General features: G+C 37.6%; 1 protein-coding gene across 1 annotated transcript in view; it reads left to right on the top strand.

Moving 5' to 3' along the window:
• PRKG2 (protein kinase cGMP-dependent 2) overlaps window positions 1-22,746 on the top strand; it is an 86,624-nt gene extending 63,878 nt beyond the window's left edge. Inside the window, exons 15-19 of the mRNA XM_081140586.1 lie at window positions 6,383-6,546; window positions 9,772-9,894; window positions 13,554-13,616; window positions 18,142-18,208; window positions 20,352-22,746. Of these exons, the coding sequence (XP_080996712.1) occupies window positions 6,383-6,546; window positions 9,772-9,894; window positions 13,554-13,616; window positions 18,142-18,208; window positions 20,352-20,447 (513 nt within the window). The 3' untranslated portion in view covers window positions 20,448-22,746. The remainder of the gene's footprint in view (window positions 1-6,382; window positions 6,547-9,771; window positions 9,895-13,553; window positions 13,617-18,141; window positions 18,209-20,351) is intronic.
• Window positions 22,747-24,239: the final 1,493 nt, after the last annotated feature.

Raw genomic sequence — 24,239 nt, 5'->3', positions numbered from 1 at the left:
ATCTCAAAATCTTGATCTTTTATTTACCAATTAAGTGCCTCAAAAATAAGAAGTAGAATTTGATAGAACTAACAGGGAGAAATGAACAACTTTAGGAAAATTTAATATGCTTCTCTCAGAAATTGATATAACAACCAAAAATCACTAAAGCTTTAAAAGGTGCATACAACACAATTAATGATTTCGATTTAATGGGCTTATAGACTTGTTTTCAATAGTTAGAGATACACATGAACAATATTTGATCATAAACTGAGCCCTTAAGCAAGTTTCATAAACAGGAATTGGGCCCTCAGTTAGCAGCCAAGCAGAGCTGCTTTCTCTGAGGGTTCATGAAGGGACTGCAGTAGAGGTGGAGGGGGTGGGGTGCCCGGTGACAGCACAGCATGAATGCACTGAGTGATGGACACTGGGCCGTCCAACCTTGGACATAAATGTCTTGGAGGATGAAAGATTCCCTGTTCCAGTGACCTTGGCCCCATTCTACGAATTTTGATAAGTGGCATTTTTATCTTCCTTTGCTATTTCTTGGTAATAACTGTGAAGGGTCAGATATCTAAGAATGACAAGTAAGAAGAGGTGTTTCTTCCCAGCAAAGAATAGCCAGTGAAATCCTGGAGAAGAGATGTAAGAGAAAGGTGTGGCTTTGCTAAGTGTCTCTAGAGGCTGTGGAGGTGTTCCCTTCTCTGGTAACCACCGAGGATGAGTTGGTGGTAAGGAAGACATCCTACATCTCTTCCCCAGTTCGTCACTGAGATTGCCAGCCTGACTGCAACCACTAACAAAAATCGTAACTCATCTCATTGGAATTTTAAGAATACTTCAAAGTAACTCTAGGATCAGTGAAGAAGAAACTTGAAAGAGTATTTTTAAAATAGGTGAAAAAGGTGAAAGGATTAAGAATTAAAAAAAAACCCAGACAGCCGTATGGTGATCACCCCCCGAGGAAAAGGGGGTGGTGGTGGTAGGTGAAAGAGGGCAGCGGGGAGATACACGAGGAGGGGAAGAGACTTGACTTTGGGTGGTGAGCGCACAGTGCAGTGTGCAGACGATGTGTTATTGAGCTGTACACTTGAAACCTGTATGGTTTTCTTAACCACTGTCACCCCAATAAAGTCAATAATAAAAAGCAGAAAGAATATACTACATACATAGCACCACAAGTAGGTTGCGGCTAAAGTGATAGCTAGTAATGTTTATAGCCTTAAAAGTTTCCACTAGGAAATAAGAAAGGCTAAAAATTGATGAGCTAAGCATCCAATTTAAGAAGTTGGAAAAGGGGGAAACAAGAAAAGAGAAGACAAAATTATAAAGTTAAGAACATGAATTAATAAAATAAAAAATAAAAGGAATATGGAAGCAAGGTTGGTGTTTTGAAAAGTTTAATAAAATTAACAAGTTTGTGGAAATACTGGTCAAAAGTAAAAGGGATGAGGTACAGATATATACTATCATATGGGAACATCATAACAATTAAAGCAGAGATTTATGTGGAGTAGAAAGTATTTGGGCAACTCTACACTAATTCTGTGAGGCTAATGTAAACTTGATTCTCCAAAAGAAACTCCTAAGAAAGGCAAATTAATGTCCAATATCACTCATGAATTTAATCCAAAAATCATAAGCCAAATATTAACAAGCCAAACACTCCAATGAATACAAACTATGATAATACATCATAACAGAGTTGAATATATCTCAGGAATGCAAGCATTTAACATTAAAAATTCTATTAAAACAAGTCACAGGGGTGCGCAAAAATAGGTTTACAGTTTGTATGGAAAATAATATAATAATAAATTAAAAATAATATGAGAATAAACTGTTTCACGTACTCACAACTGTAAACCTACTTTTGCTCACTTGTGTATTTGACAATATCTAGTAAAGGTGAAGAAACTATATCTTTGACCCAGCAATTTTATTGTCATACACATCACTAGATAACATGGAAAATGATAACAGAAGCATTTTTGTAATAGCACACAGTTAACTATAATACAAATGTCCAAAGATAGTATAATAGACAAAAATAATCATGGTGTGTCCATTCAATGGTGTATGATACCGAATGAAAGTAACTGTACTATAATATGACTTAAATTCACAGATATGATTTTAAGTGAAAAGAGGCAATTTGACCAAGAATAAATATAAGATTTATCTGAAAATTTTAAAAATGAAAACTATATATTATTTAAAGATATCTACTATGTGGTAAAATCAGAAATGAATGCAAGCAAATGATAAACATAAAAGTCAGGGTAATGATGACCTCTTGGCAATGGACAAGAAGACACAATGGGAGAGCACATAGGGCTTCCCCATCGGTTCTGTTCTAATTATTAAACTGGTGGAGGGCCCAGGGGTGTTTTTATTCTCATGCTTTATAACTTGCATACATGGCCCAGTATTGTATATGCAACAAAGAGTTCCTTACTTAAATAAAAGTAGTCATCAGTTCCATCCATATTCTTTTCAGCTGTTCTTGTTAAATGATAAAAGCTTAAAGGCTTATGAAATTAAGCTTTTCCCACCAATGTGCCTAACATATGCTGCTTCTTTCCTCTTAAATATCTTCCACTTCCTCATTAATTTACTTATTATGGGAATGTTCCCTTTGGAACCTGGGTCAGGTGTAACCTCAGACATCCATGACCTTCCTAAATTTTATTTTCTCATCTTTAACATTAGGATAATAGTTCCTAGCTCACAAAGTTGTTTTAAAGAATATGGATATCTTATTGAAACAGATGTTAATAGTAATCTTTTTATTCAGATTTTTTTCACCAAACGTGTGTCGAACATCTGCTGTGTTACACACGCTGTAGGGGATACAAATGAATACGATGTAATGCCTCTTTTTCAAGGAAGGAGCTAGTCACACAACTAGATGATACCGCCGTAAGGGGTGTAATTGTGGAATATAAACAGTGTAAGAAACCTCGTAGGAGAAAGAAATTGGTTCTGTAATCCTGCTCAAAGAGGTGGTGGTATATAAGGTGAGCCGCCGACAATTTGATTTTCAGTTCTCGTGTACGCAAAGCCCCTCTTCATCTCGCCCACTTCCTACTGAACACTCCGAGTGTTTCGGATGGGTCACCATGCCCCATGGAGACTCATAAAGGACTCACCCACCCCGTGCCTTAGCCTCTCACGCTCACTTCCATCCAGGGGAAGCCATCCGCTGTTGCCTGTCGGCAGAGAGAGTGAACAGATTCCATTCCACCCTTGTCTAGACTTGGGCAAAGTAAGTGCCCTAGAAATGCCACATAAATATTTTTTTGGAATGTCATGTCTCCATGAATCATCTGGCTTCATTAGACTGGTCATTTTGATTCCATTTTTTATGTGACCGAGAGAACCAATATCTGACAAATTTTCTGACCCAGAGAAAGACTTCTGGGAAAAGCTAATACTGGCCTCCAGCTCCAGGAAGCCACACGCTAATTTTTCTATTTCGGAATGATGCGGTCATCACTGCAGATTTAGAATCACCTTAAAACCTCCTAGTTTCTTAAAATCTTTGGAGACTTCATGTTTTCCCAGCATAATGTAAACTATCTTTAATAATGGGGATTTAATAGAGACAAGAAAAAAACCTGTGTTCAGCTTCTCCAGACAGTCTTCTTGAAAGCTCAGTTTTGCTAGTAGAATTTTTAAAGAGAGTGTGTTTTTTCTTGTCTTCTAGAATGATTCCTTTAAAACATTGGTCAGGCCTTTCATATCCCTTCTCTTAATCCTCTAATGGCCTCTTAGTAAAAAAAAAAAATCTGAAGTTCTTTCTGTGGCTTACCAGTTCATTACATATGGCCCAGCCACACTGGTCTTCTTGTCTGCCCTTGAAGTTACCATGCGTGTTCCCTAAGGCTGGGCTATGTGCTAGCTCTTCCTCTGGCAGAATCACTCCTGCTCAGATTTTTTACTGAGCCCTCTTTCGTAGTTCACTCAGATTTATGCTCAAATCTACTCAAAAACTACCTCCTCAGAGAAGTTTTTCTTGATCACCCTATTTAAAGTGCAGTTCAGATTGCTTTCTGTAGCTGATTCTGCTGTAGGTTTTTCCATAGCATATGTCACTATCTGACATTATTATGTATGGTATTATATTTTCATGCTTGTTCTCTTTCTCTTAAATGTATGCTCAAAGAGGACTGGGGTCTGTATCCTGATGCTTGGTCCATAGTTCAATAAATGTTCATTGAATGAATAAAGGAAAGAGCTTACTTTTCTGTTGCCCAGAAAGGGTAGGGTTAAAAAACAGACTGAGGCTTTGTGGTAGTATCCATGGTTGTACAAGACAGAGGTAGTGTGAATTTTTATGGAAAATATATAGAAGATCTGGGCATATTAGGCATGTGACTGGATAGGTCTGAGTGTCAGTTGCCTCTGAACAAATAAATTAAAGTTGATAAGATCAAAGGAGATAAAGAAAGTGGTAACTTTTTATAAATCTTAATGTAACGATTGCTATCTCTTTGGGCCAACATGCAAATATTACAAAATCAAAACCAGCTATTCAAATTAAAATTTATAACATTTAGAGCAAGAAAAACTTCTAAACATCTAATAAACTTCCAATCATCCTTTAAAGGAAAAAAGGCAATGAAAAAATGAGTTGAAAAGCTACTATAAAACAACAAAATATAGTGTTTCCACATATGCATGCATTAAAATGCAATTATAAGCATTGCTTTCTTGTCTTTTAAAGTTTAGTCTTTATAAAATTAGCTAGGATTTCCACAGTGGCTCTTTCTCTGAGGAATAAGTAGATGTGCTAATCTCAGCTGCTTACAAATTTTAACTTCTTAACACCCCAGCCATTTCTTACAATCCTATGAGTCATTCTGTGTAGATAAAAGATAACAGTAAAAACCCACTTCAAATTAATTTGTTTAAATTCCCTTTTGCTGGTAAGGAAATTCTTGCTGTTGCATGATAAATACTAAAAATCATTATTAAAATGGTAAATTTCTACGAGATTTATTTAAGGTAAAAATGAAAATTTTAAACGTTAGTATTTGAATGAATAAATGAGGCCTGGATTTTATAGCTCACTGACTCATAGTTTTCTAGGTGAGGGCCTATTTTGATATGCTAACCTTATTTATTTAGGTTTTTAGCCAAGATTATTGCCATATTATTGAGATAGTGTGGGTAATGAAGCTATTAAAATGTGCATGTTGAAGCCCAGGTATAATTTGTGTGTCTGTTTACTGGAGGGAGGTGGAGGGCAGTCTTATTAAAATAATATCTGTACGTATTGGAGATGAAAAGCATGTGCTAAATAACCCCTGTGGAAGGAAACCAACTGTTTGTTTTGCAGGGCAGGGTGTCAGTCGTACACACTGCCTCGATTCAGTGAGTGGGGCTTCTGCTGCTCCAGCCTCCTTTCCTGTCTCTATTCTGTGCACAGAGTTCATTGAATACAGTCTCAGAAAAGTGGAGGGGCCTCTCCTGAAAAGGCAGAGGAGGGCTGCCAGTTCATTACCCTGGGAAAGCTCCTAATCACCCGTCAGGGCCGCGCTTAGGTGTCACCTCCTGATACCTTCCCCAGCCGTCTTCATGTTCTAGAAGTATATGGGTTTTTTTGGCCCTCTGAGTTTATACTTTGCATAATCTTCTACTATATCATGTGTTACATGATATAATATTAATCGCATATGTGTAAGTATCCCCAGCACACTGAGCTTCTCCTAGTCAACTCTATCTGTACGCCCAGCACAGAGCCTGGCCTATAGTGGGTGCTGGCTGAGCTGATATTATTATTCAGAATAAATAAATTAATGCAGGTGCTAGTCACCCCACCCCCGGAGAGGCTGAAAGTGTACAGAGTCCAGCCAAGGTTCGGATGGGATGATCCTGGCTTTTTCTTTGGACTGCCAACATTGAGAGAGTGCAGACATTGTACATCATGGTTTTAAAGACTGTTGAGAATTTTAAACCCCCTCTTGTTGCCAGTGATCCTTTCCCAAACTCTCAGTTCTGCTATTAATTTTTCTTCTGTGATGGAGGGTTCAACTCCATCATTTCACTCTTCTCTCCTCTTCCCAATGAAAACCACCACTGATTTGAGACTGATTTGAGTCCCGCTTGCCCTGAGCTTCACGTGTGTTGTTCCAGTATCCCCGTGCTGAAGCTTTCCTCTAGGGGTCATGGGTGTAGAGGTGTGTGCATGGAGCCATCTCCATTGCAATTAGATTTACACCTGGCCCTACAAAAGAATCAGCAGGCGGGTGAGTGTGTGTGTGTGTGTGTGTGCAAGCATGTTGTGTGAAGACAAGGGTGAGGGTGTAGAAAGAGGATTGGGAAGTTAGAGAGAGACTTAAAGAGGATCGTGAGTTCTGTGGTGTCTGAGCATTTCTTCGACGTTCTTTTCCAGGTTGACTTTGGATTTGCTAAGAGAATAGGATCTGGACAGAAAACATGGACATTCTGTGGGACCCCAGAGTATGTAGCTCCTGAAGTCATTCTCAACAAAGGCCATGACTTCAGCGTGGATTTTTGGTCCCTGGGAATTCTAGTGTATGAGCTCCTGACGGGCAAGTAAGTACGTTCAAGCTGTGTTCAGCCTCTTCGGAGAAGTGCAAAAATAACTAATGATAAAAAATACATAATTTAAGAATTTAGCATTTTGGAAATGTGGTGCCCTTTCCCCTTTACATGATTTCACATATAGTATATTTGTCAGTTTATAATATAGAGAAAAGATTCAGGAAGGTAAAAGAAAGGAGCACAGGATGCTATGGTTTACCTAAAATGGCAAGGCCTGTTATTATCGATAACATATTAAGTGTGTGAAGGTTGTGATAATTCAGCATAAGAATAAGAAAAGATATTGAAATTGTAGGCTATGTTATTGTTTCTTCTTATATATTTTTGTAATTGAAAAATAGCAATCGTTCCAATTAAATTCATTGATCAATTAACCTAAATTTAGCCATGTTCATCTATATTCCAAATAAATCATTAACCATAAATGCTAAGCAAAACAACATTGCTGGAATGATATTTCATTCCCCCTGTCGTCTGCTTTCTAGAGGTGCTAATTAACAGAGACATGACACAGCAGGGGTTGTAGCAGTTAAAATTGAATTGTCATTCCCAAAGAGATGAAAGGGCTATATTAATGAATTCAAGATTCCAAATATTCAATATGCATGCCCACACATATTTATATGCACACATGCATACCCACATACATATATAGGCTATATGTAATATTGCTTATATTAATTCATATTTGTAAAGTATTTTACAATTTACAGAGCACGTACATGTGTATTATCTAGTTTAGTTTTCACAAACTTGCATGGAAGTTAAAGCAAGAATTTTTATTATATTTTTGTAATTTAAATTTTTATTATTATTATTTTATGACTTAAATTTTATAGGATTAGAACATCAGGGCAGCAAGCTACCTGCCTAAGATCTGGGATTTGATCCCAGATCTCCTGATTCTAAATGTGACACATTTTCCATGACACACGTGTCCTGTAGTATAAGGCCTGGACACACCCACCGGATTTGGATCAGTCATCTTTCCAGTTATGCACGTCCACTTTTCATCAACTGATTTGACCATCCTTATAAAGCTTTATAACCAAATATTCAGTCGTAATGCCAGGGAGGGTTTGCAGGTAGAATGGCATAAGAAAATGCCAGAATGAGCCCATTGATGGGAATTCAAGTCTCAATACATACTTCACAAAAAGAAAGTTTTACAGAACCTTCTTGAATTTTTACACTACAAATTTTAATGTTAGGTTACCTGTGACTACATTCTACATTCTTGTCGACATGCATTGAGCAAAAAGATATGTAATCAATTTCAAATATTCATTGCTTAAGATTTCAAAGAAAAGAAAATTATCCAGATAGTCATTCAGAGAGAAAGTTTCTTAAGGTCTTGGGACACAAGGAATTCTATTTTGTGAACTTGCTTTCTTGTCCCTGGAAAATTTGTTAGCTGCATTTCTAAGAGACACGCGATGTTTCCTGTAGGTAACTGGAGAATAAACATTTCAGTCTTCACCAACTGGAATAAATTGTTAAAGGTGAAGGAAAATAAAATGCGGGAACAAGGAAGGGGGAAAAAACACAATAATTTGGAGTTGCTAAGGTAGCTTGAGCTGTCATTAAAAAGCTGAAAATTTGTTTCTGTAAAGGTTTTCAGGGTAGGGCACAAGAAAAGTTCATTTTAAATGCCCTGAACACTAGAGTCAGGAGGTAAATGAAAATGAGAAAATAACTAAAAAACAAAAGCTAAACAAAACACAATACAGTTTTAAATATATAAACGAGTTGAAAATATTATAGCCATGTTTTTGTTTCCTGCCTCATTTTCTTTACAAGTGAAACACAGATTCTGTTTTTAAAATTTTTAAATTTTATTTTTGTTTAAAATATTACAGATGTCCCTTTTGAAACACAGATTCTTGAAAAGTTAGTGCACGGACCTCATTACCTTACCCAGAGTGGGGATTCTCAATACCAACTAGGTCTCAAGCATGACCAACAAGCAGCAAGCAGTTCATGAAAGCCATCTTTATTTTTCAAATATTGAGTGACACAAAAGAATAGATATCGAAGGATTTTTAAAAGCAAAGTGTGTGCATTAAAATGTTATTCAGATTCAATCCCCAGTGCTTTCTTACTCGCTTTGGCAATGCTTCCCTTGAAATACTCTCCTTACAGGACCTCTTTCTCCCATCTCTGTTCCCTCCTGGGTGGCTCCATCTCAGCCTCCGTTGCTGGGTCCCTCTCGTCAGCCTGACCTCTCAGTATTGGGCCACTTCAGGTCTTGGTCTCTGTCCCATCTACTCACTCCCTGGGTGATATCATCAAGTTCCGTGCTCATAAATACTGTCCGGTGACTTCTCAGAATCATACCTCTAGCCCTAGCCTCTCCCATGAATGTCAGATTCATAAATTCAGCTGCCTGCTTGGCATCTCTGTTTTAGGTTCAAAACATCACTCTTAATTCCCCTTAATAACCTGCCCTGCACCCCCCCCCCCCCCCCAGGCTTTCTTCTTGCTCTGGGTCGATGTTAGCGCCATCCCGGAGGTGAAAGCGCTCGCTCAGCGCTCTCGAATTCTTTCTGCCATGTTCCGCGTTCACCTCGGCAGCAGATCCCGTTGGCTTTACCGTCTGAGTAATCAGAACCCAGTCGGTCTCCACCTTCACCACCGCCATCCTAGTCCGGGTGCCAGGACCTCCTTCCTCCACCACTGTCACCGTCACAGCTTAGGCCCGCCCACTGCCCTGCTGCTGTGAACTGCACCCCTTGCCTCACAAGGCATCCCCAGGCCCCACCGCAGCCCACTCCGTCTGTGTAACATTGTGACCGTGTCCTGCTGCTCGCTCCACTGGCAGCACTGCCCCCTCACTGCTCCACCGACGGCCTGTGCCCGCGCCCGCGCCCGCGCCCGGCCTTCGCTTGCTGTCTGGGAATCCGAGGACCGCCGCCAAAGCTGTGGCTCATTCGCCCTTCCCCTCAGCCACACCTCTGACCCTCTGTCAGCTTATGAAGAGGCTTCTGGTGCCCACTCTGTCTAAAAAAAATCACACCTCTGTCATTTTCTGTCACCCCCTTTATTTTTCTTTCTAGTGATTATCACCACCTGACAAATTACTTGTATGTGTATATAATTTGTTGAGTGATGTGAAATTAATGAAAAGGGAGGGAGGGAGGGAGGGAGGGAGGGAGGTCTTGTTTGTAAATGTGCCTCAGACCCTGGTCCTAGTGTCCTGTTTTGTCTTTTCTCTAGCCCACCCTTTTCTGGGACTGACCAAATGATGACCTACAATTTGATTCTCAAAGGAATTGAAAAAATGGATTTTCCCAGAAAAATAACAAGAAAACCTGAGGATTTGATTAGGAGGCTTTGCAGGTGAGAATGACAGTTAGAAACTCTTGTTCCTGGGGAAAGAATGAAGGCTTCTTATTTCTATTTCCACACATTTTAAATTAGGTATATGTTTACTTTTTTACTTCTCTCTGCAGCTAAATTATAATTAAAGAAAATCATTTTCTGTTTTGAAGTCTACGCTGACAGTTGGAGTTTACCTTATGTTACAGAATCATAGGACCTAATTATAAAAGAGATTTAAATATTTCAGATTACTTCAGGAATCACCCTTATCTGTTATAAAGCAAAATGGAACCACAAACCTTAGCTTAATAAAGGAGTAATTAATTTACAATCTTCTTATTTTGAGAGAAAATCAATGGTGATGATAAAGTGTTACTATATGCCCTCTTTTAATCTTCATTTTTAAAAAAGTACTTGTCTTATTTTATTTTTTTATTATTATTTAGGTATAATTGATATATAATATTATATTAGTTTCACATGTACAATGCAATGATTTGATATTTGTAAACGCTGCAGAATGATTACCACAGTAAGTTTAGTTACTATCTGTCACCATACAATTACAAAAAATTTTTTTTCTTGTGATGAGAACTTTTAAGATTTACTCTCTCGGCAACATTTAAATATTCACTACAATATTATTGACTAGACTCCCACGCTGTAAGTTACATCACCATGGCTTATTAATTTTATAACTGGAAGTTTGGACCTCTCCACCTCATTTACCCATTTTTTTACATCCCCACTCTCCCTCCATACTGGCAGCACTATTTTGTTCTCTGAATTTATGAATTTTGTTTGTTTTCTTTTTAGATTCTACATATATTTTTTTTTCCACTCTGATCTTTATGTATGTTAATTTTGTACCCTGCAACTCTACTGACTTTGTTTTTTAGTTCTAACAGTTTTTTTGATGGAGTCGTTAGGGTTTTCTTTATATAAAATTATGTCATCTGCGAATAGTGACGGTTTTACTTCTCCCTTTTCAGTGTGGAGGTCTATTTTTTCTTGCCTAATTGCTCTAACTAGGACTTCTAATGCTGTGTTGAATAAAAGTGGTGAGAGTGGATATCCATGTCTTGTTCCTGATCTTAGAGAAAAACTTTAAGCTTTTCATCATTGAGCATAATGTTAGCTGGAGCCTCGTCACATATGGTCTTTATTATGTTGAGGTACATTCTCTCTATACCTACTTCTTTTGAGAGTTTTTATTATAAATGGATGTTGAATTTTGTCAAATGCTTTTTTGGGGATCTGTCGAGATAATCATATGATTTTTATTCTTCATTTTATTATTGTGATGTTTCACATTGATTGACTTACAGATGTTGAACCATCTTTGTATCACTGGAATAAATCCTACCCGATTATGGTGTATGTTTTGTTTGCTAACATTTTGTTGAGGACTTTTACATCTATGTTCATCAGGGATATTGGCCTGCATTTTTATGTATGTGTGTCCTTGTCTGGTTTGGGCCTCATAAAATGAGTTTGGAAGCATTCACTTCTTTTCAATTTTTTGAAAGACTTTGAGAGGTATAGGAATTAAACCTTCTTTTTAAACATTTGGTAGAATTCACCTTTGAAGCCATCTGGTCCTGGACTTTTGTTTATTGGCAAGTTTTTGATTACTGATTCAGTCTCCTTACTAATAATCTTTATTAAGATTTTCTATTTTTTCATGACTCAGTCTTGCAATAGTATACGTTTCTAAGAATTTATCTGTTTCTTCTAGGTATCTAATTTGTTGGCGCATAACTGTTCATAGCAGTCTCTTAAGATCCTTTGCATTTCTGTGGTATCGGCTGTAGCTTCTCTTTAATTTCTGAGCTCTTTTTCTTTTATTCTTGGTGAGTCTAACTAAAGATATGTCAATTTTATCTTTCTGTAGAACCAGCGCTTAGTTTTGTTGATCTTTTCTATTGTATTTTTAGCCTCTATTTCTTTCTCTTTTTTTTCCCCTCTGGTCTTTATTGTTTCCTTCCTTCTACTAACTTTCAGCTTTGTTCTTCTTTTGGTAGCTCCTTGAGGTGTAAAGTTAAGTTGTTTATTTGGGATTTTTTTGTTTCTTGAGGTAGGCCTATCTCACTATGATCTTCCTTCTTAGAACTGATTTTCCTGCATCCTATAGATTTTGGTAAGTTGTATTTCCATTTTCATTAGTCTCAAGGTATTTTTTGATTTCTACTTTAATTTCTTCATTGACTCATTGGTTGTTCAGTAGTATGTTATTTACTCTCCACATATTTATGATTTGTCCAGTTTTCTTCTTGTATTTGATTTCTAGTTTCATACTGTTGTGGTTGAAAAAGATACTTGATAAGACTTCTATTTTCTCTAAATTTATTGAGACTTGTTTTGTGCCCTAACATATGATCTGTCCTGTAGAATGTTCCATGTGCACTTGAGAAAAACGTGTATTCTGTTGCTTATGGATGGAGTTTTCTGTATATATCTATTAAGTCCATCTGGTTAGCGTGTCTGCTGTGTGGACCGCACATGTGTGCTGGCTTTAGAAAGGCAGTAGGGGAGAGTGGGGCTGCTTCTGGGAGGCTGCAGGAGAGCTCTGGGGTGGGGTGTGCTTGCTGGCACTATCCAGGTAGAGGGAGAGTGCAAAAATGGCACCTGCCAGCACCTCCATCCCTGAGAGAGTCTCAACAGGCCCCTGCCTCTCTGGCAGACACTTTAAGATTCGCAAATGAATCTCCTTTACATACAGTCTACACACTTTTTGGACCACTCCTTTTGTGCTGGTCCTTGGGGCAAATGAGTGTGTGTGTCAGCCCTTAGCAGAGTACCTCAGTTCCCTACAGCCCTTTAAGTCTCCTAAACGTGAGCTGGACATTTTGGGTGCTCATCTCTCCATTGAGAGTCCCAAGGGTTGGAGTGATGTGGAGCATGAAACCCTTGTTCCTCAGGAGAAGATTTGGATTTTTTGGAGAGACTGCCTCCCCCTCTCCTACCTGCCTCCATGTGGCCCTTGTACCATTGGCTGTGAGGGAGCTGTTCAGCTCCTTGTCAGGTCTTTGTCAGAGAGAATTGTTCCACGTGTAGCTGTAGATTGGGTGTGTTCACGGGAAGAGGCGAGTTCAGGTTCTTCCTGCATCACCATCTTGGCCCAGGCTCCTGGACTTATTTTCAGTTACTCTAAGTTCCTGTTCACCACTAAAGATAATTTATTGGAGAACAGAAGAGTTATATAATTTTGTTTGAACTTTGCTTTGTTGCTGTTTTTTTGCACATTTGAACTTTTTTTAAAGCATTAAAATTTACTAAATATAGAACATGAAACCTAGCTGTGGGTTGCCAGCAGGAATTTCTGATGCTTCCAGCTGAGGTGTAAATGATTCTCTAAAGCTTTCCCTGATTTTCTCGGTAGAGTTTATAAAATAGCCCCCTCCTGTTCTTTTACGTATTCATGTCTAGTGCATTTAAAGTACTAGGAGATATATAGATATAGATAGAAATATAGATACATACATAAAGATGTAGACATATTCCTAACTCTAATTTAACAGTAGCTCCCCTAGAGAGGAGCCGTGTGTTTTTTATCCCCCTCAGATGCTTTGTCTATGAATATTGTTGAATAAATGAATAAAGAAATGTTAAATTTTATTTAAAACTTATTCTAGCATAATTATTATAAACCATCTTTTAAAAAATTATTATTTTAGGCAAAATCCAACAGAAAGGCTGGGAAATCTGAAGAATGGAATCAATGACATTAAGAAACACAGGTACATAGTTACTTCTTGGCCCCCAAAATACAGAAATTTATAGCAAACTGTGGTAATCTTGAAGCTTCTCTCAGTAAACTACAAGGGTTCCTTTACAGACTCTCAGTTTTTCCTTTTTGGCACTTTATATTTAACTTGTGTTTTACTAGATGCAGTCCCAGTAATCAGTCTCAAAATTACTTCCCTCATGCTGGAAATTCATATCATGAATGGATGAAGTTTAAAACAAGTTATAAAATCACATCTTCAAGTTGTAGCAAGTTAGATTTTTATCCATTGTTACCTTTATTTTTATTTCTAAATATCAACAAGGAGTCTGTAAATGAATTGTTCTAATTTTCACATTTGATTTATAATTAAAGTAGAATAGTTATTGTTGTCAGTATTCAAGAGAATGGGTCTGCCAAATTAACCATTAAATAGTATTGCATTTTAGTTTTTATTAATATACATTTATTTTTAATATAATTTTCTTTTGACTAGCTTTCCAAATTCTGAAGCCTCGTGTTGTATTTTACTTTTTGAGTAGAGTCCATTGATTTCCACAAAACCTCAAACTACGTTTTATCCTTATGCAGTAATGTAGCACAGATCTTTTCAAGTTCTGTGAATTTCTAAATCTGTCCTTGAGAACCATAGAGAACTTCCATAACATATCCTTTCTTAATTGGTTACATATGTGGAAGTTCAAGCCTTCAAGATTTTTTTTCTTCTTCAAATTGATGCCTAGCTAAATCCTGTAATCCTCAAGATGTTTTAATTTTGCTTATGATTTACAGATATAATACATCATCTGTTGCTAGTACAAAAAATAAATTTGAGAATTTCATTAATGAAAACCTTTGAGCACACTGATGCGTTCACTTTCAGAAGTGAAAACAACTTTCACTATCGCATTCCTCTCCGGATATTTTCACTGAAGAATTAAAGACACATCAACAGAGTGTGAAAATAAAGGGAGAGATGCTGTTGGATAGAAATACTATTCATTTTCCTTAACACTGGCGATGCAGCTGCCAACCCTGCTCTATCTATTCATGAGCTTTCTTGAATTAAAGCCATGTATTCAACATTGTAAATTCATAGAGGGCTCTGCCTTAAGGGTGTATTGGGGAGGGAGGGAGGCAGACACATCTGTGGGTTTTATAGACATTAAGGTGTTTAGAGTATTTTATTGTTCTTGTCACCCTTCGATTGCCTCCAGTGTGAAGTTCTTTACTTGCCTTAGATTCCGATTTATCCCTTTTCCTACAAGCTGTTATCACAATTTCTTATTTCACTGTAACCTGACACAGAAACGCACCATTCATAGGGAACAAACAAGTGTTCCATCAATTAAAGCGATCCTTTCAACACACTCTCCTCCTTTATTTCATTACAGAAGCATCTTCCTGTTTTTCTTTGGGGTAATTGGGAAATAGTGATAGAAATGTGAATAGGCTCCAGTTTTATCTTTTACTTATTTACCTGAGGCTCACTTAAATGTACCTGTCGATTGTGATTGGATGTACATGGAAATTGATGCCAGAGAATTTTCTCACCTTTGCATGGAAATGAAGAGTTTTGAATTTCTTTCCCTGCAGAAATCAGTTTGCCCACTCTTTTTAATAGGCAGGGTGGGTTTTTTGCCACGTATCTGTAGGGTCAGAGTACAGTGTGTAGGGTAATGTTCACTAGTAAGATGAGCCAGATTTACACAGTGCCTGATGGTGAGCCCAGAGGGGTCAAAAACCTTATTTTATCCTATTTTCACAGTGTTTTTTAAAGATATAAAATTGGAGGAGAAGCCTGAAAAACAGATCTCTCTCTGCCTTCAAATAGGAATATTCTAAAACCTTCCACAAGTCCCCCAAATATATAGCTTCTCTACCTAGTTTATTCTTGGAATTAAAAAAAAATCTTTCTAAAATTTGCCATCAGATTTCCCCATTCTTCTCCAAAGTAAAACTTTTATTTTTTTCTTAGAGAGCTATTCACTTTAATTTTGTATTCAAAAACAATACAGTAAAATGTGGCATATTGTTATATGTTTGCCCATTGTCTTAAATCATCTGTCCTAAAAATAGAGTTCCTCCCTTCCCTGTTTATGAGCTCGCTTATAAACTAGGCACCAATTACATCTCCCAACATTTCTCTGAAAAAAGAGATAATATACTTGTAGGGTACAATTAAATCTTTCCTGCTAGGTAGAGGAATAATTTGGTTTCAGTGTCTTCATATTATTTCTGGTCTCTAAAATTACTTTCAAGAATAGCTGCCACAAGTCTTCTAAAGACGAAGAAAGAATTTATGTGCTGTTACTGCGAACATTTCTTTGGTAATTATTCACATATGAGTGCATGCTGGCACTTGCACTACTTAAAATGTGGTTAGTGTGAAAAGGCCACGTGTTAAGTGAATAGCCACTCGTGTCAAGTAAATATTGCCCTAAGTCAAATTGTAACAAGTGCTCAGCAAGGAACACATAGGCTCTTTGATTCAGTAGAGTAACAGTAATGATTTTTGTTAATATTTCTGGAGTAGCTTCTGGGAAGAGAGCATTGTAAAATATGCTAAAAGGAGTGGTGGCAGTGTTTGGTGTCAAAGGGAAAGAATCCACAGAACTGTGAGCCTGGAAATCCCTAAAATGGAGCGGCAGGCTGTGCAAAGAAGCTGATGGGTGGACCAAGGAGAGGACTCCTGTGGTTTCGTAGCAAGTTCAAGGGAAGCTGTACAGCTGAGGTTACTGTCTGACTCCTGCTCTTTGACTAGTGTCTCAGTAGCTTATACCAAAATGGCACTTGGGGTTAAAAACGGCACCTGACATGGAATGTTCTAGAACCTGCCCTCTCTGTTTTCTGTACTTTCTCTCTTCCTAAGCTTAGACGTGGAATGAGAAATCCAGTCAAGGACTGAACCAAAACCAACTCCAGGGGTGAAAGAGATTGAGAAGGGTAGAAGAGCGTAATTTCTGGTATGGCCAATAGACAGGGGAATGTGACAGCCTCCTAAAGCCTCCCTGCCTTCAGTCTCACCCTCCCACCTCCCAGTCCCACGCTAATGCTGTCCCAGGTGACTACTCATCTAGATTGCATCATTTACTTAGAACTTTCGTATGGCTTTCCATTATGCATAAAACTCTGATTCCTTACTGTGTCCTACAAGGCCTTATGTAATCTCGCCTCTGACCATTTTTCAGACATCATTTTTTTTTCTAGTTTCCCCTGCATTCACCACACTAAAGCTCATTCCATTCCATCCACTTGGAAGGCTCTTGCCACAGATCTGCCTATGGCTTCCTTCTTTTCATTGTGGCCTTAATTCAAATGTCCTTTCTTCAAATACTACCCTTGCTAAAAACAGCCCCTTCCAACCCATCCCCATCCTTCATTATCTACCACTTTATTCTCGTTAATCTTCCTAGTATTATTAGTATCTAAAATTAACTTAAGTGTTTCTATTGTTTTGATTTTGGCGAAAGGTGACAGGCAGAAAAAAAAAGGTAAACAATATCAACACTCAAGGTCTTCGGTTTAAGCAGTTGGAAGAGTTAAGGCAAGTTTGTTAGGGGAAATCTGGAGCTCCAGGTGGACCTGATACACGCTGGATGCCTGGTAGACGTCCAGTTGGGAGGTAATGATTGGCAGTTGTAGCTAATAGCGTGTAAAGCAACGGAGAAGTCTTGAGTAGAAACAGAAATCTGGGAGTAACCGATATATAAATGCTATTAAAAGCCACAAGACTGAATGGGATTACCTAGAAAGTGAGAGTATTGAAAAAAGAAATGCAAGGACTGAGCCTGGATCACACCAACGTCCCATGGAAACAGCAGTGGGAAGTGGGGGATAGCACCGAGAGGGCAGGAAGAAAGCCAGGGCAGCAGCTGTCCCAGAAGCCGAGGGAAGAAGGGTTTCAGGGCGTGTGAGTGGCGGACTGTGGCACATGCTTCTAACACGCTAAGTAAGAGGGACTGAGCGCTGACACCGCTCAGTGGAGTGGGGGGTGAAACCTGATTGCAGTGCAGTCGGGAGAAAATGGGTAAATAGAGTGATCAGGTCACTATTTCAAGGAGTTTTCCTCCGAGGGAAGGAAAGAAATGGAGGGAGAGTTGGAAGGGAGCGCAGGTCAAAAGAGAGTGTTTTGTGGTTGGAAAAAATAAAACGTTTCCATACTGATGAGAATGATCCAGTAGAGAAGATGTTGAAGATTCAGGAGGGAAGGGAATTGCAGGAGCATGACTTTGAATAGAGAAGAGTCTACAGGCTCAAGTGCACAGAAGAGGAGTTAACCTTCGCTAGAAGCAAAGGCAGTTAATCCGTGGTACTGGAGAGAAGGGAACATGCAGTTGTGAGTGGGTAGGAAGGTGTCCTGGTGGAAGACTGTGAGTGTTCTCTTCTTTGCTTCAGTTTTCTCAGTAAAAAAGGAAAGTATTTCCCTCTGACCACATTGCTGGCAGAAAGCAGACGACAAAATAGACTGACAGATAGCTGACATGCTGATTGTTTTCAGGCATGTAATATTCCTCTGTACTTTGCTCGTTCCTCAGGTGGTTAAGTGGTTTTAATTGGGAGGGACTGAAAGCACGGAACCTTCCATCACCTTTACGAAGAGAGGTATGCTATTTCTATATTACTCTCATAATTATTTGTAGGTATTTGTTTCATAAACAGATTTTAGATGTCTGTGTATGTAGCAGATTTTAGATTTTTAAATTATTTTTTAAAAATTAAGTTAAAATGTTATAACAGTTGTGATAGTAGGGACTAAATAGTATTGCCTGTTTGATGAGCATTAGCTCTGCTCTCAGGAATCAATTACGTATACATCGAAGTCCTCAAGTTATCAGTGTGTTAGGCTGACAGAGAGCTCTAGACATATAGTATGAACCATATAGGCAATTTGAAATTTCCTAGTAGCCATGTTAAACGAGGTAAAAAGAAATAGGTGAAATTAATTTTAACTTAATATCCAAAATATTATCACTTCAATATGTAATCAACATGAAGTATTAATGAGATGTTACAGGGTTTTTTTCCATGCTAAGTCTTCACATTCCCAAGTGGATTTTACACTTTCAGCACATGTCAGTTCGGGCTTAGCTACATTTCATTTCACGTGCTCAGTCCCCACAGGCAGCTGGGTGGACAGCGCAGCTCTAGAGAAAGCAGAACATTCGCTAACTTGAGGGAAGAATGACTCAGGAATGACCTGGCTCAGCACCCTGCAAACTTTATGCTGTGTTCTCTCTAGAGGAATTTTGAAGATCTACGTCTCCCCTTGTATATTTTTAGATTGACGTCTGAATTTTTTTATTGTACATTTAAATTATTATGGAGCATATAATTTCTAGTATGTTAAACTATTGACATTTTAAAGTGCAACACTACTGTTTCTTTAGCCCTTTAAATATATCCAATATATTATTGAGATTTGATACGAGTCATTAAAAAATAGACAAATATTACAACATTCCTTTTTCTTTCTGAATTCATATTTCCATATTTCCATTCCATTTTCCTCTCAAAATTGCATTCTGATGTAAAATATTTTTATACTTGGCAATCTTTAATCAATCATTCTTTCAGTGCCTTTCAATTACAGTTTTATAAATTTTAAAATTCCGGTGACCACCACCATTTCTGTACAACACAAATATTTCTTCTGGATTCAGTTATAATTACATTTTTATAGCATACAGTCTCAAACAACATAAATATATTATACAATTTTAAGGTAATTATTAAACAGGTTTTGTAAAGAAAGTATTTAAGGTGCCTGTGGGTAAATTTTATTTATTTAAAAAATGGACTCTACTCCACATCAGTTTTATTCCTTTTTAAAATTGTGTGGAGCCTGGCCAGGCGTGGCTCAGCGGTTGAGCGTCGACCTAGGATCCAGGCGATCAGGGTTCGATTCCCGGTCGGGGCACATGCCTGGGTTGCGGGCTGCAGCCGATCAATGACTCTCTCATCATTGATGTTTCTCCCTCTCTCTCTCCCTCTCCTTTCCTCTCTCTGAAATCAATAAAGATATATTTTAAAAAATAAATAAATAAAAATAAAATTGTGTGGATATAAGTGCTAAGAGATGTGTTCACATAAATAAACATATGGGAGCCGAGGGTTTTACAAAGCAATGTCACTTTGAACGCCTTGGTGACCTCCCTCCCCTCTCCAAAACGTATTATGCTCAATCGTAAATAGTATTTTTAATGATCTATCATCTGATAATTCAGTTAGATACTTCTTACATTTGCTGGGAAGTAAAGAAGTGGAAACCACCTAATTTGCAAAAGAGTCATTTCACTCTTTCAGCCGGCCAGTAAGATTTTGAATTTTTCCTGTTTGCCACCCTGGAGATGTGCTATGGTCAATTAGCCATATACAGGTTCAAGGGTGGTGAGACACTTTCATAAACTAGGAGGAGTCTGGCAAATTTTGATTTTTTTAAACTGATTTTAAAATATTTTTAATTTGAAAAAAAATTAAACATCATTTCTGTCTCTTTTTTTTTTTTTTTGAAATAACTCATCAGGCTAGGTAGCTTCCATCGAATGTCATCCAGTGAGCTGACCCATTTGGTCCAAAGGAGAGATCTTATGAGCCTGAGAGTGTGACTCAAAAATGAGTGTTGATCTCTTTTCCTTCTATGTAACTTACCAGTAGTTGCAGCTTAAAATCTGTGTTCAGATATGGGAGGCATTGCCGTAGTCAACATCTTGCTCACCTTTGCTTTAACCCTTTCTTTCTCTATTAGCTCAATGGACCCACCGATCACAGCTACTTTGACAAGTATCCTCCTGAAAAGGGAGTGCCTCCAGATGAGCTTTCAGGCTGGGATAAAGATTTCTGACAGAAAAAAAAAATGATTACTGCCTGTCTACTACAGAAGACTACGAGCACCAATAATCCAATACTGATTATTTCTCTCTATGGCATATTGTGATTTCTTTTGGAAGACCCTTAGGGAAAAGAAATCCCTGCCCATGAGCTGGGGTGGATGATAGTGGGTATGGAGGTGGTTCTGAATGTTAATGTCTTATTTAGATGCTGTGAATTATTCATGTATTCTATTCTTTGCTTTTCTCAAATGTTGAAGACTATTCTCTCCACAGTCAGAACCATTTTTGTTGAAGGGACATAGTGCTCTCTGCAATCCATTGCTCCATCCTGATCATATTCATCTCCTTTGAGCCCTAATAAGGTTTAAAAAAACAACTTGCCCTTGAGCAACTAAGACATGCAAATAGTATCAAGAAAAAGGGTGGATTTTGGAAGATTTCCCCTGCTCTCAACAACTCCATGTAAACATTGAAGCATTAAAGTGGTGGTTTGCAGAAGTCTTGGTAGTCAAAAGAGGCACTTGACTTTTACTTGCATTAAACTTAGAAATGTATTAAGGTGCTTCTGATAATAGTCTGGGGAAAGGCAAGTTTGAGTGTTTAGTATGGCTCCCTAAAATAAATGAGTTAATTAATCCAACAAGGTTATTATATTCTATTAGGGAGCTTAGAAAAATAAACAGAGCAAAAAATATTTTCCATTCTCCTGTGACCAGCTGTGATACCTCAGAGACTTTCCAAAGCCTTGTTAAAGGTGGTTTTAATGTGCTATTAAGTGATGGACTTTTACAAAGGTTTTATCTTATAGACTAAGTATTTTTATAATCAAAATAGAAATCATGCAGGAACAAAATTGTGAAGGCTTTTCCTTCCCATTAAACGTGGAGGCGAATAAAGTCTGAGAGGTAAGGTTGCTGACTCTGAGACTGAGATATTTTGGGCAGTTCTGTGATTGTTCCTATTAATAAACCAAGAATATAGACTAACTAGAGTTAATTTTTAATGAAGGTGCCATTGGTAAATGTTGATGCACTACAATCACTGCTGAGTTAACTCTTTGTAAAGACATCTGAGTCATGATGTGCTTATAATTTTAGATTGTTCAGGCAGGCAAGCTGCTGGAGAAGTGAAAGCATCATCTAGCATCTGCCCTCCTCCCGTCTCCTCCATGCAGTCTTCCAAATAATGAAGAGAATAGTTTCAACAGCGTTGGACACCAGTACCTAAGAACTTTACTAGTAAATGTTTCTATCACTTCCTCACCTTCCTTCCAAAATGGATAGGAAGCAGACTTTCTCTGTATCTTTTAGATCTGGCAAAGTAAAAATACAGGCTAAGTTACTGCATTATTCAAGCTTCTGGTTATATTTTTATATGCAGATGTCCTATGGGAATAGGAGCCTCTACCCACACCCCACCCATATTTTCTTCATTCAAAGAAAGTCAGCTACATGCTTCCTGAAGAATTAAACCAGATAAGAGAGGCCCAGCCCAGGAAGGTGCATTCTTAACAAATTGAATTTCCACATTTAGAATCCCTTTGCTGAACCAAAGAATTTTTGTTTCCTGGAATAGTATTTTTAAAGATTATGTATTGTACATAGAAAAACCATTTTTAATAGGATCGACATAACCTGCTTAATGAATTTCTAAGATTTTTAAAAGATTTTTATTTGCATTTGGTTTGTAAGCACTGTATGTTTTTCCATGTATATATTTTTAAATTACCCACCTAAATGTAGGTAATTTATGTATTGGGTGGATATTAAAATTGTACAGTTATAATAGCAGTGATATTCTCAAAGGAGATCAAGATTTGTAATTCAAGAAAGACCTACATATATACAAATAAAAACTGACTTAGACTACTCCAGGTATTTTGCCTGTGATTGGCCATATCAATATGTAATGCTCACATGTGATTTTATTGTGTTTCTTTAGAGTGTTTTAGAAAGATGAGGAAATGAGAGATTGAACCATCGTATAATCCCAATTCCACTCTTTCCTAGCTGGGTGACCTTGGGAAAACGACTTCCCTTCTTTGAGTACTAGGTTTCTCACCTGTAAAAAAAAGGCACAGTAAAGTAATACCTACTTTAGAGGCTTGCTTGGGGGATTAAATAAGATATCTAGAGAGCTCTTTGCTGATATCTGTGAAATAATCAGTGCTACCTAGATGAGAGGTACTGTTACTATCTCTATTAGAATTAAAAGGGCCTTAACTGTTTAGTCCTGAATGTTATGTATCCTTTGTATTTGTATGTAAAATTGTATCAATTAAATCCATTATCTACCTTTTCTTTTTCTTTCAAATCATGAAGATGTCTCATCAAATGCTAGTGCATAACATGAAGAGTTAACCCTTACCAAAATGAAGTGCTTGATTAAGAGCTCGCTAAATATTTAAATTTCATTTCATTTTTATGAATTAAGGACATATGTTTCTTTTTTTCTTAGGAAATACAGAAAATTATCCTTCTGCATACAAATTCATTATATTCCTAATTGTTAAATCTCTCAATCTTTCTTTTCTAGGTGCAAAGTTAATTTTTCATTCTTGAGCCTTTCCTCTGTGGGACAAGGTTTCATAATTGTAGTTTTGTAATCTTTTCTCTAAATTTAAAATGTCTGGAGGGAAGAGAATATAGTGGTAAAAAGCAAGAGATCCGGTATCAGAAAGATCTGAGTTTGAATTCCAGCTTTGTTCAGATTTGTGTGATTTTGAAAAACAAACCACATCTTTATTCATCTGTCACTTGGAGATGTACATGGAAAGCTTTGAGACATCGGCCAGCATCTAATTACTTGTAGGTCAATGAAAATAACCATTTGGAAATAAATATACACATATATTTATTTATTTTGGCATAATAATAAATCCATGCTCTTTATTGCCAGGCATTATACTAGGAATGCTTACATCTATTATCTCATTTGCATAAGGTTCTAAAATAATTATAAACATACTGACTGTTGACTACTCTCAAAGCTAAATATAGATTTATGCATTTTATTCAAGTATGCATTTTATTCACAATTTAGCTGTGATGTTTTTACATGGCTCAGTTTCAGTTACTATGACTATGTAAAAAACTACCCCACAACTTAATCACTTAGAACAACCATTTTATTATTATTCTAGATTTTCTGGGTCAGGAATTTGGACAGCACATGGCAAGGATAGCTTATCTCTGTGCCAGAATATCTGGGGCATCAAAGACTGGGTGACTCAATGGCTGGGAGCTAGAATCACCTGAAGGCTTATTTACCCACATATCTGGAGCCCAGGCTGGGAGTATTCAAAGACTGGAACAGCTGACCAGGGTGCCTAGACATGTTCTCCCCATGGCTAAGATTCCTCACAGCATGATGTCCTTAAACCACTCAGAGTCCTTTCATGGTAGCTTAGGGCTCCAAGAGCAAGTATTTGAACCAACAAGGGAGAAGCTGTATTATGCTTTATGACCCAGCCTTGGAGTCACCTAGTATCACTTCTCTCATATTCTGTTGGTGAAAACACAAGCCCATCTGGATTTGAGGAGAGGGAACAAAGGCTATTTGCTAAGAGAATTTCAGAGAATTAGCAAGCAAGCCCTAAAACTTCCACAGCCCACTTTACAGCCACTAATCACTTTTATTACTGCCGTATACAAAATAAATTCCTTCCTTCCATAGAGCCTTCCTAAAAGTATCATCTCATTATACATCAGGGTCCAGGAACTTGTCATATAAATCCAGTCAGGTGTGGATGAGGCTTCTCAGGTGTAAGTCCCTGGATACATTCTTTTAGATATAAAAGCCTG

The sequence above is a fragment of the Miniopterus schreibersii genome (genome assembly GCF_964146895.1).
Source record: "Miniopterus schreibersii genome assembly, chromosome: 1".
Classification (NCBI taxonomy): Eukaryota; Metazoa; Chordata; class Mammalia; order Chiroptera; family Miniopteridae; genus Miniopterus; species Miniopterus schreibersii.
Note: the sequence above shows the minus strand (reverse complement) of the source record. Positions and strands in the feature narration are given on the sequence as shown.